The 18,986-nt window shown below is 55.2% G+C and overlaps 1 protein-coding gene across 2 annotated transcripts in view; it reads left to right on the top strand.

Annotated features, from left to right (window-relative positions):
• The window catches only part of REXO1 (RNA exonuclease 1 homolog), a gene marked incomplete at its 3' end in the record, with an annotated part of 47,520 nt that extends 36,112 nt beyond the window's left edge, over nucleotides 1-11,408 (top strand). The window contains exons 10-16 of one of the 2 annotated variants that reach the window (XM_084276183.1): nucleotides 699-812; nucleotides 1,456-1,529; nucleotides 5,376-5,486; nucleotides 6,388-6,503; nucleotides 6,669-6,807; nucleotides 8,974-9,094; nucleotides 9,762-11,408. In XM_084276183.1, coding sequence (XP_084132309.1) covers nucleotides 699-812; nucleotides 1,456-1,529; nucleotides 5,376-5,486; nucleotides 6,388-6,503; nucleotides 6,669-6,807; nucleotides 8,974-9,094; nucleotides 9,762-9,850 — 764 coding nt within the window. Of the gene's footprint in view, nucleotides 1-698; nucleotides 813-1,455; nucleotides 1,530-5,375; nucleotides 5,487-6,387; nucleotides 6,504-6,668; nucleotides 6,808-8,973; nucleotides 9,187-9,761 lie in introns of those variants that run through there. The other variant, XM_084276182.1, reaches the window with a different exon arrangement.
• Nucleotides 11,409-18,986: the final 7,578 nt, after the last annotated feature.

Genomic DNA, 18,986 nt, shown 5'->3' with positions numbered 1-18,986 from the left:
GTGTCTGCCTCTGAGAGACATGAAGCATGTTTGGGGAGCAAATGTTACATGACTGCATTTTCAGAGGGATTGCTGTGTCCTCACACATCACATTGCTGTGATTGTGCCTTGGACTGGGCACTGGGGAGGCTGCACCTCGAGTGCTGGGTCCAGTTCTGGGCTCCTCACCATCAGAAGGACATTGAGGTCCTGGAGCGAGTGCAGAGAAGGGCAACCAGGCTGGGGAAGGGGCTGGAGGGCAAATCCTCTGAGGAGCGGCTGAGGGAGCTGAGGGTGTTCAGTCTGGAGAAGAGGAGGCTGAGGGGAGACCTTCTCCCCACCTCCCCTGCCCTGCCAGGAGGGTGCAGAGAGGTGGGCGATGGTCTCTTCAGCCAGGGGACAGGAGATGGGACAAGGGGCAATGGGCTCAAGCTGCCCCAGGGCAGGGTCAGAGCAGATGGGAGGGAAAAGTTCTTCCCTGGCAGAGTTGTCAGGGCTGGAACAGGCTGCCCAGGGAGGGGCTGAGTCACCTTCCCTGGGTGTGTTCAAAGAAAGGGTAGATGAGGTGCTCAGGGATATGGTTTAGCACAGGATGGGAACAGGCAAAGCCATTTCACTGGTGTTCACGGCTTGAGCGACTGATTTACTCGTGCTGTGGCTGAGTTTGAGAGGTGAAGGGTCTCTGATGCCCTGACTCTTGCTTCTCTTCCCTCTTGAAGCCTCCTGCAGGATCTGTTGTCGCTGTGGCACCGAGTACATGGTCTCAGCCTCTGGAAACTGCATTCGCAAGGAGGAGTGTGTCCATCACTGGGGAAGGCTGCGCAAGCAGAGGGGTAAGTAAGGCTCTTCTGAGAGGGCTTTGTCACCTCCTAACTGTGCTTTAGCTCCCAACTCAGAGTTTACCTCGGGTTTGTGTTGCTGTGTAGAGTATTTCGTGGCTCTGGGAGCTTGTCATGCTCTCAGATGGTGACAGTTCCTAGTTTTGTCACTGGGTGGCCCTGCTGCTGCTGAAATAGCCTTGTGAATTGCTGCTGGGAATACGGTCCTGAAACTGTGACTCTGGGGCTGCAGCAGAGGTGGTTCATCTTTGTTCTAAAAAAACCTAAAACCAAACCCAAACCTTTCTGTGCCTTTTGTAGAAATCAGTCTCTTTAGGAGGCTGACTTGGAAGCACTACACCTCTTTTACTACTCAGGAGAGTTCACTGGTCTTGGTTGAATTCATTTGTTAGCAAGGCTCTAACCTAGTTTAGCTCTGCTGGGGTTTTCCATCAGAGAATCCTGCTGGCTTCCTGGCTGAGTGTGAAAGCCCTTAAGCTCTTCAGGCTCCTGTGTGTGAACCCATACTTCTTTTTCCCCCTGTATTTAGCATGTTATTGTGGCTGTGCTCATTCAGGGTATCTGCATGTGAGAGCTGAAGCTTAGGTCTCATGTTAACAGGAATCTTCTCTTTGACTCTTCTCTCTTGCTCTTTCAGTGCCAGGTGGATGGGAAACTCACTACAGCTGCTGCTCAGGAGCTGTGGGTTCACCAGGCTGCCAGGTTGCTAAAGTAAGTTATTGAGCAACACCTTTTTATTCACAATGATGTTTGTCCTCTGCTTGGAGTGGTGATGGCTGTGCAAGTGTTGCTTAAGGCTTTAGAAGACTGGTGGCTTCCCTTAAGGGGAAACACTACTTGAGTATCTTTAGCTGTGCAGAGGTAGGGAAATGCCACATGTGGCAGGAAGGAGGGGTCTCAGCTGTCTGCAGTGAGGTGGTTTCATTTGTTCTCAGCAAATGCCAATGGATTGAGCATCCTAGAGAGAGCTCAGATACAGACTCCTTTAGGGGACACATAAGGAGAAGTGAGAAGGAGAGAATATGTTTTTAAGGAACAGTCTTGGGGCCTTGGCAGCAGTGTGCCAAAACCTTTTCCCCATTTTTTCCTTCCCCAGATGCCTGTGCTAAGGTAACTTTCTGCTGTAGGCCAAATCTTTTCTTGGTTTTCTGTTTCCTGCATGCCCTATGTTATATTAAGAGGAGAAACCTTCCCAGGGAGCCTGTTGTAACTCATAAATATTACTTATCTTCAGGACAAAGAGGGGAAAGGATTACAGCACTAGAAAGCAGACTGAAAAACCTGCTCAGGGGTGGCATTTTGGCCCTTTGCTAGAGCCAGATGCTGTTAGGGATACCTTCACACAGGTGCTTTTTTGTTTCTTTGGGCCACAGGAGAGCTGGCTTCCCAGCCTGGCATTACTGGTCCTCTCAAACCAGTGACTGAAGGCAGCAGACCATCTCTTGCTGCTCCCTCAGGTCTCTGAGGTTTCCCCTTGTCCCTTGTTTCAGTGACATTTTGATATTTGGCAGTTGCTGTGCAGGGGAGGGATGTGTGAGTGAGGGGAGATCTGTATGGGTCATGTCCAGTGGAAGATGCTCCTAGAGCACGTGTTGTGAGACTTCTTCTCCCACTGTTGGGAAGAGCTCAGCAATACAGAGCAAGCTCTAGAGAAGTGTGTGCCCTTCTTGTTCTGGCCAAAACTAAAGCTGGGAAAGGAATTCTGGAGCAAATTCAAGGCTTGTTAAAAACAGGAAGAACTGTCTGTGTGGGCACCCTAAAAAACCTGCCCTGCACAGTCTGAAGCAGGTCAGGCAGGCTGCTACTTCTCCTCTTTCTTTCTCATGTGAAATTAGGATTTCTTTTTAATTAGCTTTCCAAGAAATATCCAACAGGGAAGCCAGGAGAAATTGATGGGGCTATAAAAACATGACTTCTCTGCATGTTTTTGTGTGGCAGTTGTAGACCATAAAACCTCATGGCCTTTTAAGAAGCATACAATCTCTCTAATAGCCTCAGACTCAGTGAGGCATGCCATCAGTGCTCCAGGGCTCAGGCATCCTTTTGCATCTGCCTTCTAGTTGTTGTGCTGCTGCATTATCACTACACTCTGCCTTTCTTGTGTCTTTTTTTCATCCAAATGAACCAAGTTTCACAGTGTCTTTTGGGTAGATTGGAGTCCACAGCCTGCTTAGGATGAGAGCGTGCAGTGAGCTGTCATGTTTGGGCTGTGAGGGAGCAGCATCCCTCAGCTTTGGAGGAGAGCACCGAAAACACCAAGTGTTTGCACTAAGAATCTTTGTTCCCTAGCTGGTTAGAAAAGCAGGTCGGGCTGTTCCATCTGAGAGGTGCCTGGCTGGATTATGCTGCAGTTAGCCAGAGTGGCAGGAGATGGCAGGATAGAGCTGTGCTCGTATCTCCCGCTCCTCTGGAGAGAAGGACTCTCGAGCTCCTGTTCTTTGTGACACCCGAGTCTGCTTCTTTCTCTGGTCTGAAAACCAGAAGCAACTTTTCAGCCCTCCTCTCAAACAGTTGCAGAACATCAGCTAGTGTAGAAAAGCACCTAATGCGGGTTTTTTTAATTTCCTCACTTCCCAGTTCTGTTGGGTAACAGAAGGAGGGATCAAGCTGTAAGAGAGGGAGAGGTTTGCTGTCCTGGTAATCTACTCAGTCAGACCCACGGGCATGGATGGGGAATGGGCAAGGGAAGCTTCTTGCTCTTGAGAAGTGACAGAAAGTGCAGCCTTTGAGCAGTACTGGCTTTGGATCCAGGGAGAGATTGGACTCGGTGCTGACCCAGCAGCCTCAGTAACTTCAGCTGATGTGGTTCTTTGTACTCTGGCTGCACCAGCAGTAATAACCTGTCCAGAAAACATGCAAATCCTTGCTTTGGTTATCCCTCTGCCTACAGGTTTCAGCTTTACAAGCACCTCAGTTCCTCTCCCACCTTTCTGTTCCAAGACAAACAAGCACAGTCCTTGTCGGGTGAGATCTGCAAGCAGCACGATGAAGGAGGCTCCACGCAGGCTGCTGTCACTGTGCAGCACAGATACACTGAGAGAGAGGGATAGCCAAAACTTAGAACAAAAAACCCCACTGGGGAAATAACGGGGAGAGCATGTCAGCTCTGGCTGGGCCCTAAAACCATGTTGGTGGGCGCTGGGGCTGCTGCAACCTCTGCTTTGCTCTCCATTCCATGTTCCTGCTTCCCCCCTGGTGCAGTGGTGTGGGTAACTGGATCAATTTAAAACCTCCCCAGCAAAGAAAGCTTTCAGGCTGAGCAGGCAGGGTGGGATCTGTGGCTGGGGAGGAGAGTGGGAGTGCCTGTTACAACAGCAGCTTAGTCTTGCATTGGCTTAAGCCACTTGTGAAATCACCCCCTGAGTTTTCCTGCTAGCATGGGGAGCTCTTTGCACTGGATGCTGTTAACCCTAGAGCTTGAGCTGGGGCTAATGAGTGGTTGGAAGTACTCTCTATTTATTGCCTCAAGTGCTGGTAGGCAGTAGCTCCTGCTTGTCTGCAAACTGTCTGGTTTTGGAATATAGTGGACTTATTTGTATGCAGGCAGTGACATTTTGGGGTACTTCATGGCACCGGTTCCTCATGGGCTTTGACACACCCAATGCTAATGCTGAACAGGGATGGCAGGGTTTAGAGTCCCCAGCTGGAGTCCTGTGTCCAGAGCTGGGCTCTGCAATACAGGAAAGATGTGGGACTGTTGGAGAGGGGTCAGAGGAGCCATGGAGATAATCAGAGGGCTGGAGCAGCTCCCCTATGGAGAGAGGCTGAGGGAGCTGGGCTGGTTCAGCCTGGAGAAGAGAAGGCTGTGGGGGGACCTCATTGCAGCCTCCCAGTCTCTGGAGGGAGCAGAGGAACAGGAGGGGAATCAGCTTGTTCAAAGGGGAGATAATGGCAGGACAAGGGGGGTGGATTAAAGCTGAAGGAGGGGAGGTTTAAATTAGATCTTAGGGGGAAGTTCTTTCCAGAGAGAGTGGTGAGGGGCTGGAACAGGCAAGGTGGTGGATGCCCCATCCCTGGAGGTGTTCAAGGCCAGGTTGGATGGGGCCCTGGGCCACCTTGTGTAGCTCCAGGCCTGGAGGTTGGTGTCCCTGCCTGTGTCAGGGGGTTGGAGCTCTGTGATGCTTGGGGTCCCTTCCAAGCCAGACCAAGCTGGGATTCTATGATTTTCCAACCTTGGCATGTCTTGGCCAAGAGCTAAACCAGGAGCCAGCAGCTGGAGCTGGGTTAGTGTAAAACCTCAGTGCAACCCTTTCTGAGTAACCCTACATTGAATGAACAGTCAAAAGCCACATGTCCCTGGCTGTGCTATGTGAGCCACTAGTTACTGGCACCAGTATGATGCCACTAGCCCTGACCTGGCTTTGGAATCGGGGTTACACGTGGCTGTGTTTGCTGTGGTGGTGAACTTCCAAGGCTTACTGGTATTGGTCCTCATTAACCCTTAGAAATGATTTTAAAAGTCTTTATTTAAGTGAGAGGTACCATTGAAAGAAACCTCCTGGATTCTTGTTCCTACTGTTGATAATTCCTCCTTTTCTTTACCCTTTTTCCTTTCAGCAACACGTCCACGATGGGCGGAAGGAGAGCCTGGATGGCTTCGTGAAGACTTTTGAGAAGTTGCCTACGACTGATGGGTACCCTGGAATCTACGCGCTGGACTGTGAAATGGTGGGTCCCTGACACCAGGGGTAATGCACAAGCAAAACCAAGCTTCTAGGGGAAGGCTCTGTTTCCTTATCTTCTTTCCCTCTCTACTCTGCCCTCTCCCTCTCTGCTCTGCCCTCGTGAGGCCCCAGCTGGAGTCCTGTGGCCAGAGCTGGGAGCTGCAATACAAGAAAGATGTGGGACTTTGGAGAGAGTTCAGAGGAGCCACAAAGATGATCAGAGGGCTGGAGCAGCTCCCCTATGGAGAGAGGCTGAGGGAGCTGGGCTGGTTCAGCCTGGAGAAGAGAAGGCTGTGGGGGGACCTCATTGCAGCCTCCCAGTCCCTGGAGGGAGCAGAGGAACAGGAGGGGAATCAGCTTGTTCAAAGGGGAGATAATGGCAGGAAAAGGGGGATGGATTAAACCTGAAGGAGGGGAGGTTAAATTAGATCTCAGGGGGAAGCTCTTTCCAGAGAGAGTGTTGAGGGGCTGGAACAGGCTGCCCAGAGAGGGGGTGGCTGCCCTGTCCTTGAGGGTGTTCAAGGCTAGGTTGGCTGGGGCCCTGGGCAACCTTGTGTAGCTCCAGGCCTGGAGGTTGGTGGCCCTGCCTGTAGCAGGGGGGGTTGGAGCTCTGTGATGCTTGGGGTCCCTTCCAGCCCAGGCCATTCTATAATTCTATGATTCTTTCCATTCTGCTGTGGACTCTAAAGTCATATTGCTCCTGTAGATTTAAATTAGCTCTTATAAATTCCTTTTTGCACTGTGTATTTCATCTGGGGACTGTGTGTGCCCTTGAAAAGCTGGAGCAAGCTGGCTGGTACTGAGCAGCGTTTGCTGGCTGGCCTTGCTGCACGACGAGTGTAGCACCTGGCTGAAGGGCTGTGGTCAGCATGTGCCTGTCTTCATATCTGCTGTGTTGCTTGCAGTGCTACACCAAGCAAGGACTGGAGCTGACAAGAGTAACTGTGATCAACTCTGACCTGAAAGTGGTCTATGACACCTTTGTCAAACCAGACACCAAGGTGGTGGACTATAACACCAGGTAAGGATGGTTTTCCATGGGTCAGAGGAATCATCAATGCGGTGGGAATGGCTGGCAGCACTTGTTGAAGCTCCACAGAGTGATGTTTCCTAAGGGCTGAGACATTTGGGGCCTTGAGGTGTTCCTTCAGTGAAGGAAGCTCTCCTTTCTGCTCTTGCTCTGCAGATTCTCAGGCGTGACAGAAGAAGATCTGGAGAACACAAGTATCACCTTGCGGGATGTCCAGGCTGTCCTACTCAACATGTTCAGTGCAGATACCATATTGATAGGGCACAGCTTGGAAAGTGACTTATTTGCACTAAAGGTAATTTGCATGCCTTGCATTTACATCTCTCTGGTGCTTTCCCACTCTGGTGTGTATTATACATCTCCTTTAAATTTAGGAAGTGTTTCTTTCCAGGAACCAGGAGGACACAGTAGAGATCTCTCTTGTGCCTTCTGGATGTCCACAGCAGCTGTTTTAGGAACAGGACAGGAGCCTCTGCCACTGGAGAGAGCTCACAGGATGTCTCTCCTGATGTTAACACATCTGTTTGTCTCTGAGGTGCTCTGCCTGGTGACTTTGATCAAGCTCTTCTGACCTTTCATCCACCTTGTTTCCTGCTGGGCCCCTGTCAGTCCAGCCTGTGCGTCTCAGGACTGTCTCTGCTGTCCTTGAGGGTGTGTTGTACTCCTCTCCCCTTGCACTCCCAAAATAAATCCTAGGGAACTCGAGCTGAGTCCTCAGCCTGTTCTCACAAGCCAAAACTTCCTCCAGCCGTTCTTTATCATGCAGCCACTTTGATGAAGCAGCTGTGGCTGCCAACTCATGGCAGTGGTTGGGAAGCAGGAGGTTTTAATGCCTGCAAAGAGCTTTACCTACCCCTCTCCATGGCACCCTTTATCCCAGCCTCTCAGAGAGGTCATCATCATCATCAAAAATTATGTACAGTTTTATCAGCACAAGATGACTGTGTTGGCCTCTTAGAGGCCTGATTTTCTCTCGGCATCACAGATGCTGCCAGAAGAATGAACCCAAGAGCAGTACAGCAACAGGTGACAGGCAGTGGCACGTCAGGTTCAGCATGTCTGAAGGCTGTGGTGATAAAGCTGACATCTCTCTAATGGCCATGGCAAGCTCCAAATGGTGATAGCATTTCCATTTTTATTTAAAGCTGCATCACCCTGTTTCCTCAGTCTTCCTGATCTACATAACTAATTATCATTGGCCCTGGGCAGGTGCCAAGCTTGACTGCAGTCTAGGGAAGCTTATCCATAATGTTGGCAGTTTTATACTCTGAAGAGCGTAGCAGGTTGTTCCTGTTGAACTGCAGCTGCTCTCAGGCATTTACAGAGCTGGGCTGTGAAACTCTCAGGGATGAAGTTATGGGTTGTCACGCAACATTAGCTGGTGCCTGGGAAGAGTGGAGGCAGATGAGGAGACTGGATTATCAGGGTGCTCTCTGAATCACCCAGTGTCGGGACTGGCACAGTTGTCTTTTGGTCAGGCAGTCAGGTTTATCTCTTTGACCTTGCCTTTTACTGCTCTGCTCAGGGGGTGTTCCTTCAGCTCTCGCTGAACACACGTTCTTGGCAACAGAGGATTAATCATGTCTCAGCTTGAGAGTAAGAATTTAGAGTTTTCAAAAAGGCAGCTTTCCCCTGTGGTGTTTATGGACCCTGTCAGGTGTGGCCTTTTGGTCCTCCATGCACCCCTGGTGCTGGGTAGGTGGCAGGTTCAGCATCCTCAGGTCCTCCAGCAGGACACTTCATACCCAGGGGACAGCAAACCTCTTGCCTACCCTCTGTGCACAGACACTGGATGAGCCAGGGCCTCCCTCCCACCCACCCACAAGTACAAGATCTCCTTGCCCAGCTTCATCCTTGCTCAGTCAGTGCTGGTTAAAAGCTTCCTGTTGACTCACTGTGGATGCAGTGGAGGCATTTGGGTTGGTTTGTGCCTTGAATTGTTAGGCCTTTTCCGTAGAAGCAGTGTGATGTACAGTGGGTTAGGCACAGCTTCAGCTTGCACATCCTTCCTCCTCCTGTCTGCACCTTAGCAAGCTGTTGAAAGGCTCTTACAGGCTTTGTGGGGTCAGTTCCACAGCTTCACTCTTCATTGTGAAAGATGCCCTCAGAGGAACGCCAGCTTCTCCAGGCCAGGGTATTAAGGACTGACCTGTCCTGTCGTTTGAGTTACGTGAACTGAACCAGCCCTGAGTTTCTGCTGCTTTGAACATGTGGTTTGGCAGGGCTCTCAGGACAGGTGTGTTGGCTGGCAGAGCATCAGGAAGCCTCTGTGCATGCACCCTTCAAGGGACAGTCATCCTTGATTCAGCTGGAGCCTCTTGCAAGACTGGCTGGGTTGGAGCTGGCTGACACAGAGCCTGAGGAGAGGCTGACCGGAAGATTGCACAGTTAATCCTAAGGTGTGGCTGTCCCTGTGGGAGAGGGAAATTAAGCACCTTTCTTTCCTGCTCCCTCCCTCCAGCTTATCCATGGGACAGTGGTGGATACCGCCATCGTCTTTCCCCACCGGCTGGGTTTGCCTTACAAACGGGCTCTCCGGACGCTGATGGCAGACTACCTCAAGCGCATCATCCAGGACAACGGTGAGACCAAGGAGAAGCTGAGAGTGAGGGTCTTGTGTCCTGGCCCACCTGGATGTGGAGCCCTTGGACCTGCCTTCCTCTCCTCTCCCTGAGCCCCATCCTCCTGCTCCTAATCTTTTGTTCCCTGTGTAGTGATTGTCAGTAGCTGCAAACGGGCCAGCATACAGAGTTTCTGTCCTGAGGGCCAGCAGGACTTGCTCCTTCCCTCTCTGTGCTAAGTGGGGACCAGAGAAGTGGGGTAGGTGGACCAGAGGTAGCTCTGTGAAGGCCATGTCATGCCCTCCTCGTCTCTCCCTGGCAAACTGAGATTAAACCTTTCTGTCTGAAGCATGACACACGTTCCTTTGCATCTCCCCTGAGCATGTTGCAAACATACTGCTGGGGAAATGGGAGGCCTCTCTGACCAGCTACTCCATAGCCTGAGGGCCATCAGACTAGCAGGACTTCAGCTCTTAGTTTAAACAAGGGAATGGTGTTGGGCTGACGTCCAGCAAAAACTGTGTTTAGTGGAAATTCTTCGTAGACCCATCACGGTGGTTTGATGGTGGCACAGATGGACCAGCACTTGCTGTGGCAGGGGGCTGTGAGGGGTGTACCAGGCAGGACCTCCTCCGTGCAGCCTCCTGGGACGAGGTGGTAACTGTCACCCTTGTCTCTCTGTCCCCAGTGGAAGGGCACGACTCCAGTGAGGATGCCAGAGCTTGCATGGAGCTGATGGTCTGGAAGATCAAAGAAGATGCTAAAGTGAAACGATGACCTGGAGCTTCCTCTCTCCCATTCCTCCTCCACCTCTTTGAAGCAGTGCAATAAATGCTCAGAGTAACACTGTCCAACTGTATGCAGCAGCATGCTACCCCAGGCTCCCCGTGCACTCACAGGTATCTATGGGACTTCAGGACTGCTGCTGGCACATGTGAAGAGCACCAGCTCACTGCTTACAGGTCCCTGTGTCCAGATAGTGGCTCTCAGCTCCTCTGTACTCCACCTGAGGGATACTCTGTGATACAACAATTGCCTTGTAGGCATGGCAAGGTGGGTTTGAGTAGCACAGCCAGAGAGAACTTCTTGATTCCTAGGAGAAGCTTTTAGAGGTAGGTTGGATACTTGCAGAAGGATCTTTCTGGTTCACTTAAAGGTAGATCTTTTTCTTTTGACTATTTTTTTCCCCTCTACTGTAACTTAAATGGACTCAGTACTCTGAAGCTGGTAGATTCGTGCAGTGTTTGGAGATGGGAGAAATGGAATAAAGTTGGGCAGGAAGCTGTAAAGTGAGTAGATTGTGTAGCTGGGGTGTGGATGACAGGCCAGGGGTGGTGAGAGCCCCGGATCGAGCCATCTGGGAGGAAATACTGGTGCAGTTCTGCTGTGGAGGAGAAAGAGCTGCAAGAGAGGGAGAGGCTGACTGAGGGCATGTGGTGGGAGCAGCAGCTTGGGGACGAAGGAGACGGGGTCAGGGGAATTAAGGGCAATCCCCTTAGTGAGAGCTGGCATCCTGGTTCTGCAGTCACTGCAGAGGGGGAAGCCACACAAGTGTCTGACCGTGCCAGAGCGCGGGGAGCCCTGTGCGCAGTAGTGGGGCTGCAACAAACAGGGTTCCCAGAGCCTGGCAGCAACTTGCAGCCTTCCAGGTGGGGAGTTGCATTGGGAGGATGGCAGTGTGAGCAGGCAGTGTGTTTTTGCAGGCTAAGGTATCCTTCCCCCTGACCCTAAGCTCCCAGCATGTCTCCAGCAAGCTTCTCTGTAGGGATCAGGGTTTCACAGGGACCTGGGTGGCCCCTTGCAGTCTGCAGGGTTCCCCGCCTCTCTGTCCCTGAGAGCAGGGACTTGGTGCAGGCAGGAGCAAAAGCAATAGGTAAAAATGACTCTTTCAAACTAGTTTACACGTGGGGTGCTTTAGAGCATAAGAGCCAGGTATTTTCTGTCTGCCCCCCTGGGGAGAAGCAGCTGCTGAGAGCGTGTGTCTGCCTGTGGGGAGACTGGGGCAGCAGCACAGGCAGACTGGGCAGCTGTGCTGGTCTCTTTTCAGTCAGGCACCATTGCTGTGGTGAGCACAGCACCCAGAGAGCTGCTGGAAGTGTTCCCTGGGAGGTGGAGGTGTCCCATCTCCACACGGACACCTCCCACACACCGCTCAGTGACCCATCTGCTTCAGGATGCTCCAGCCCCCTGCCCTGCACCTCACAGGCTCTTTATAGTACCGACCCCACAACAACAAAGAACACTATAGGCCGAAGGGTCGTTTTTCCACTGCTCCCATTGGCCATCTTTTCCCGCCTTTTTCTGGGCTCCGGGCAGCCTGCAGCCCGTCTCCATGGCCGCCCCGTTGTGTGGACTTGGTCCAAAGGGAGCGATTTCTCTGTCTCAGGGGAATGTAGGAATGTTGTCAGGGTCAATCCCTCCAGCGGGGTGGTTGGCAGACCCCCTGTGAGGTCTTTCAGCTGAGGCCCAGGCAGCAGTTTCACCCCCGTGGTTAGAGCAGCAGCCGCCTCACACCTGCCAGGCGGGACTGGCATTGCAGCCCAGGGCAGCTCTCCCTGTCCCACTGCTGGCCTCAGAGGCTTCCAGCACCTGATGTCTCCCTGCCCCACTGCTGCCCTCAGAGGCTGCCAGCACCTGACGTCTGCCAGGTGCTGCTGAAGCCACCAGAAGTGTGGGCTGTGAAGGGTTCCTGTTGTTGCTGAGCTCTTCTCTTTCCTCTGGCTGGCAGCCTGTTGGTTACCCCTGATTCAGGGCAGTGCAGCTCCCTGCTGCTCCCCCAGTGCACATGGCACCCAGCTCTCCTCACAGCCTGCCTTTGCCCAGCCTGCACTGCAGCCCCCTCCTCCCCTGCCAAGGGGCTTCCACGTCAAGTGGCCTGAGGGACACCCTGTCTCGCTCCCTGTCTCACTGCCTGCACAGAGTGACACTGCTCCTGCCCAGGCTGTGGGAGAGATCAAGTTCAGTGCTTCCTCATGAGGGAGAGCAGGCTGCTTTTTCCCCACATCTGCCTCTCTCCCTTGTTTATCCCCCCATTTACCTGCACCACTGTCTGCATGTCAGGAGCAGCCCCCTGATCTACTGTGCAGATGACATTTCAAAGCTGTTTTTTCCTCAAGGCTGCTCTGTTACTCCCCAGGCAGTCCCAGCTCACCACCCCTCTCCCACAGCAGCTGCCTTCCCTGGGCAAGCTGGCACCTTTCTAACAGGGGTCTGGTGTGCTGGGGTCCTGCTTGGGGAGCTGACTGCTTGGCCTGACACCCCCCTGCCTGCCTTAGGGAAGGCAGAGCATTGCTGCGGCGTGTGCTCCCCCAGATGTGAGTCCTGCCAGGCCAGGGCACCTCAATTTCCCCACAGCTCAGTTGAGAGCCCCTAAAATGAGGCTTTTGAGGTGTTTGGGGGGGAAGTTGCCTGTTGTGTGGGATGTTAGTGGGAAAGCACCCTGTGCTGTCAGTTGTGTGTGGGACCCCTGGGTTGCCGTCACCTCCAGCCCTGGGTGCTGTAACACTGTAAAACCAGAGGTTTGTGGTTGGTAAAGAGGTTTTTGGGTTGTACATAACTATTGTAACCTGTAACTTTTTGTAATTGTTTTTAATAAAAGGGTGTTGACTAGATGCATGCTCCTGAGTCTGGGTCTGCTTTGCCACCATCGAGGAGGATGGGTGCTTGGAGCTACCCCAGAGGTGAGGAGTGCCTGGGCAGCCTTCCCTGGAGCATCCCTTCACCTTGCAGCCACTCTTGTTTCCTCCACATCCTCACACCCAGCGCTTGTCACTGGCTTTTCAGCTCTCAATGGCACATCAGCCTCCTGGGGAGGAAGGGCAGTGATGCCAGAGCTGCTCCACAGCTGCCAAAATCCAGCCTGGGAGCTGAGGTGATGCCTGCAGCATCTTGGTGGGGGGTGTGAGCCATGCCCTTGCTCCATGCAAACCCTTCTCACCTGCTTGTTGAGCCAGGGGGCAGCATCAGGGCAGGTCCTGGCTCCTCTTGGCTCTGTCCTGGAGCTGGGGCAGGAGCCCAGCAGTGCTGGTGCCTGCCTTAGCGTCCTCCCACCGCCAGAGCAGGGTCCCCAGAAGAGCCCGTATCAATCTTCCAAATGGGGCAGGAATTGCAGTGCCAAGTGAAGGAGCTGATTCAGCACGGAGGAAGAGGTGAAGGTAAAAAGTTCAGATAAAAAAATAACAGGCTATTAGATGACCTCACTGGCAATGTGTTTTGTTTAACGTGCTGGGGATGGCTTGGCGATGGCAGCGGTTACTTAGGGTGCTATAAAAGTCATGGCTCACCTCTGTTCTCAGCCACCTTTATGTCCCTTTGAGGTGCTGGGTGCACCAGCATTACTCTTGTGTGGTGGCATTGGTGCAGCGAGGCCTGTTCTCCCTGCTGGGGACAGGGACAGGGATCTCATGGCAGCCCCTCTGGATCTGCTGCCTCCACACTCCTCCTCACTGCAGCCTTTTGCTTGGCTGGACCCAGCACTGATCCTGGGCACCTCGGCTGCTCTGCCCCGTGCCTCAGTTTCCCCTGGGGCAGCAGGGTTCAGGGCCAAGGGTGCTTTGTCCCCCTGCCAAAGTGCCCTGCATTATAGGGGCTCCCTAGACACTGGAGATCCTTGTTCCAGCCCTAAACCCACAACAGGGCAAGGTGAGTGACAGTGGTGTCACCGCAAGGAGCAGGGTCCTCCTGTGCCTTCTGGTCAGAGGGGAACTGGCCAGGCTGCCAGCAGTGACCTGCCCCATCACCCCCTCCAGCACTCCCCCGGGGTGGGCTCAGGGTGCCCAGGCGCAGAGGAGGCGAGTGAGGGTGCTGAGTGGTTGTACCAGTTTGGGGAGACGTTTCTGGGTGCTGAGGGCATCGCTCTCTCCTTCCACCACCTCTGCTTTGGTCCAGGGGCTCACAGGAGGCAGCAGCTGAGCCCGAAGGCAGCACTGCCCGTCCATCCTGCCGTGACGGCCCCCACGGTGGCATCTGGAGGACCAAAGCTTGGGGCACTAATGGGAACCCAGGGAGGTGCCAGCTCAAGGCTGGGGGGCTGCAGGTGGGGCTGCTCCCAGGCTGAGAAATGCCCTCTGTCCCCCAGGGACAGCTTTCTAAATTAGTATTATTTTCTCCAAACAAATGGGGCTTTGTAGCTGCTCAGCCAGTTGGAACGGGGCACCTGGAGCTGCTCAGTCCACAACCCAAGGTAAAAACCAGGCTCAGAGCTTTAACTCTTCTCTGCACAGGGTCCAACTGGGGTCTCCTGTGCCCAGGGAGGGGACACTCCAGGACGGTCATCGTGGTACCTGGAGGAGCATCCTCTGCTCCACGCTGGGCTGCACGCAGCCTCCCAGTGCTTGTTTAATTGCTTGGGGGTGAAGGGATTGTCAGCTAATTGGAGGGGGGGATTGATCAGTGCAAATGTCATCTTCACCAGCCGTGGCTGCCAGGGTGACCTCAGCCATCCTCCACCAGTTCTGCAAGTTCCCAGGTGCCCGAAGCCACCCGCCATATGTCCCTGCAAGGCGAGCGTGGGGACAGGATGTGGAAATCCCTCCCCCCGGATCCATCCCGCTGCTGCAAGAGTGGGGAATGCCTGTGGAAGCCGGGGTACGCAGAGGTTTGGGGCCAGGGCCTGTCCCTGCCATGCCCACGTGGCTCCTGGCCCTTCCTGGCAGTGCCAGTGCCGCTTGGACCCAGGGGTTTTGTGGGACTCGGGTGCTGCAGGTGCAGAGGGAGCAGCAGGGAGGAGGCAGCGGGTAGGGGGTGGCAGGTGAGGGCTCAAACACCAAAGGTCCTGGCTGATGCTGCCCCAGGGCCGGGCGTCAGCCCCGCAGGAGCTGCTGGGATCATGGCAGAGGCAAAGGAGCTGCCAGGGAAGAGGAGGCACGAAAGGCAAGCGATGGGCTCAGGGAGCGGGCGGGGAGCAGCTCTGCTGTCTGAAGAGAGGGGTTGGGTTAATGTCCATCCTCATCCAGGATGCAAAACCAATCGCTCCCATCAGCACCAACCAGACACCATCACGGTGGAGGATGGAGATGCCCTTCCCCAGCCCCACTTCAGGCTCTGCCCAGTCCCACCAGCAGCATGTGCTGAAAACCTCCTGTCCTGCCCACTGTGACCCACCTCTCCCTTTGTGACCCCTTTTGGCAGCCTCCATGCCTTTTCACAACACGTGCCACCGTCCACCAACTTTGTCTGAGGATTAACAGTAACTCATTAATTTGGCTTTTCTTGCAGCACCAGCACCTTGGGCAAGGCTTGGGTGAAGTTTCTCCTCCCTGTTCAGGAGGTAAGGAGCAGCCCCGGGGATGGGGATACACCCAAATCCACCCCCAGGTGCTGGCCAGTGTCACCCAGGGCTCTGGGGACCCAACACAGCGGCGTTGTTTATGGACCTCAAACAAATTATTCATGACCAGGCAGTAAATACTTTATGGACTGTTGGGCCAGCGCTTGGTTAATGGCCTCTGGGTTTCTGTGGTTAATTGCAGCGAGCAATTAATCTAATGATGGCTCACGAAGGACCACTGTGATGGGGCCTCTCTGCAGGCGTGTGGGGTGGGATGGGGGAGCTGGGAGACACCAGGCTGGCTCTGTCTTGTTAGCTGCTGTCACTAGCAAGGCGGCCCCTGTCCCCAGTTGGGGTGGCATCCCTGGCACTGTCACCCCGGGGCTGCTTGGAGGCCTTCAGCCTCCTCTTCCTCAGCCAGCCCCCACTCATCACACCTTCATCAGTGTTTAATGCAGGGCCCAAGTCCCAGCCAGCTGCTGCCAGACCTGGGGGTCTGTGGGGGGGAGAGGGAGGGCGTACTGAGCACTCCCCAGTGAAACCAGTTCAGCCTCAGTGCAGCCCAGCATCCTGCTGCCCAGATCTGGCTGCTCCCCCAGCTCCTGCTCAGGACCTGTCGGCTGGGAAGGGACTGTGACTCCACATGCCCATTCTCCAGCAGATCCCACGGGAATGGCTCCCACAGCTGCAGCTCCGGGTTGTTTTGAACCAAGTGATAAATCAGGGCAGGGCTTGAGCCGTGCCCAGCTGCCAGCCAAGGAGAGGGGGGGAGAGAAGCCCAGGGGGTGCCCAGCCAGGGCTCCCTGGCAGCAGGCAGGGAGAGGCGGGCAGCCAGGATGGGCAGGTCCCTGAGGAGGCCAGGGCTGGAGGTGTGGCGTGGGCTGTCCCCACGCTCCCTGCGTGGGCAGGACGGGTGGCAGCAGTCCCACTTGTGGCGGTGGCAGGAGCTGGGTGGCTGCCTGGGGCTGTCGGCAGGATCGGTGCAGGTACGGGGACCCGGGGGGGAGCGTGGCACAGCATCCCCCCCCACACACACCTCAGGGCAGCAGGTACCAAGAGCTGCCATCCTCTTCCTCCTCCTCCTTGCTTCGCAGCACCCATGATGGTGAGGGGTGGGGGTGGGGGGGCTTATTGCTGGTGGGTCCTTTAGGATTCCCCTGGGAGCTGCATCTCTCCCTGTGGACCCTGGGGAGAAGGGGGGAGCCCAGAGCATCCCCCCCCCCAACAGCACTGCCGTTGGCAGCTGGGCACGGATGAGCATCTCAGGGAGGGGGCTGGGGGAGCCGCCTTTTCACCTGCAGTCACATCAAACCAGGTGGAAAAACAGGGTGAGCAGAAGGAAACTTAAAGCCCAGACAGGTCCTGAGAGCTGGGGGAAACCCCGAGAGGCTTTAATGAGCCCTGACCCACCCGGCCAGAGCGCGGGGGCGTTTCCGGCGTGCCGAGGGCAGGAGGAGGCATGAGCTGGCCACTGCCACGTGCTCCCACCCATCTCTCTCTCATTATCCTCGGGCTGGTGTCACCCACGTGTGTCACGATGGGATGTGACTGAGCCTGGGGCAGTGCTGGAGCCCTGGCAGCAAGGGGTCCCTGGGGTGGCGGGTGCCGGCTGGGGGTCCCACGGGGATGCTGCCATCGGGTAAACAACAGCAGCACTAGCAGAGCTGGGCATGGCAGCACCCCCCAGCTCCAGACTGGGGACAGGGGGGTGAGGCTGCTCACCTATCCCCCTTTTTGTTTGTCTAGGAGGGGCACAAAGGTGACCAGACCACCCTCCCCCCCCCACCCCACCCCTCACCTCAGGCTGTGGGCACTGGCTGTGCTGGGTCTGCTGGGCACTCACAGGGAGCCCAACAAGTCTCACACTAATTCCTGTCCCGAGCCACAACTGGGCATTTCTGGGGGAGATTCCAGAAACAAAACTGCCCCAGAACCCCCCCCGGATCAGCCAGCGACACCAATCCCCACGTGCTCCCCTACCCTGGGCCAAAACCTCGTGGCACGGTGCCCGTCCCAGCTTAAAGCTGCTCTGTTTGCAGTCAGCCACCCAAACCTCCCCTAGCCTCAAGCTGTGGCTCTTTGGGGTGAGAAAGCCCCACTTTGGGTCTTGCTGGCACCCAGCAGCCACCGTGTCTCTGCTTGGCAGCCAGAGGCCTCAGGGACCAGTGGGACGGGACGTTCCCCGTGGGGCCGGTTGGAGCAGCCAGTTCATCCCAGTCAGAGAGCTGGAGAAACATCCTGTGGGTTAATAAATCTGTGCTGGGCTCACTGGGGTGTGGAGCTGTGGTCAGAGGATGTCTTGTGCTCCCGGGGCCCTTTGTGACCCAAGGACGCTCGGGGCTGGGGCTGCTGCAGGGTTTGGCTGCCTGCCTGGGGCTGGCAGGGCACCCTGGCACCTGCTTCCAGCCTGTTCCCACCTACCCAAAGCCTCATTTTTTTAATTTCTAATTATTAAGGCAACGAGTGAAGCGTGCAGGGAGGTTTCTTGGAGCTGAGGTTCCCTTGATGCCTCCTCCTCAGTATTTCTCCAGTGCTTTGACTCATTCTTTCTTCCCCCCCCTCATCCTCTCCCTGCTCCCCAGCTCTGACACGGGGCTGCCTTTGCTTGGTGCTCAGCTCCACGGAGGGTCCCATGTCCACCAACTGCAGGTACTTGAGTAGCTGCACTTCTGTCCCCCCCTGCAAGAGCCCAGGGCTGTGTCAGAGCAGCCAAGGGCAACGGCGACCGCGCGTGGGTACGATGGGGCTCAGAGATGCCAAGTGCAGCAGGGACATGAGGGATGTGCAACAGCAGGCCAGGTCCTGACTGCAAGGAGGACCTCCTGAATGGATGACCACAGGCAAAGCTAAGGTCTTCTGGTGTATCTCCAGGAGATATAGGGTTTGAGGCCATTTGGTTGAAGCTGCTTCAGTGTTTGCTGGTTTGGAAGCAGCGAGCTCCAGCAAACATCTTGGCACACACCTCTGTCAGCCTCAGCTTTGATATTGATGTCCTGTTGGAGCGAGTCCAGAGGAGGCCATGGAGATGATCCAAGGTTGGAGCCCCTCTGGAGCCAGGCTGGGAGAGCTGGGCTGGCTCAGCCTGGAGAAGAGAAGCTGGTTCTGGGGAGAGCTCTGAGCCCCTTCCCATCCCTTGAGGAGCTCCAGGAGAGCTGGAGAGGGGCTGGTGCCCAGGGCAGGGAGGGCCAGGCCCAGGAGAACGGCCTTCAGCTGCAGGAGGGGGATGGAGAGAGGCTGGAAGACAGAAATCCTCCCTGGGGAGGGGGAGGCCCTGGCACAGGGTGCCCAGAGAACCCAGGGCTGCCCCAGGATCCCTGGCAGGGTTCAAGGCCGGGTTGGATGGGGCTTGGGGCACCCTGGGCTGGGGGGGTGTCCCTGCCCATGGCAGGGGGGCACTGGGGGGACTTTGAGGTCCCTTCCCACCCACACCAGTCTGTGGTTCTGTAAGATGCTGTGACCAATGGGTCAGGGCCTGAGGCCCCTGTGGCAGGGGGGTTGGAGCTCTGTGATCCCTGGGGTCCCTTCCAGCCCAGACTAGGCTGGTATTTTTTGATTCTATGATTCTATGGCATTGTAGATCAGAGCTTTTTTTGGGGTAGCCTCAGGCTGAGGTGCTGCCCAAGTTGGTGTTCAGGGTCTCTCTGA

This window comes from Gallinula chloropus (assembly GCF_964237585.1).
Source record: "Gallinula chloropus genome assembly, chromosome: 28".
NCBI classification, from domain to species: Eukaryota; Metazoa; Chordata; class Aves; order Gruiformes; family Rallidae; genus Gallinula; species Gallinula chloropus.
Note: the sequence above shows the minus strand (reverse complement) of the source record. Positions and strands in the feature narration are given on the sequence as shown.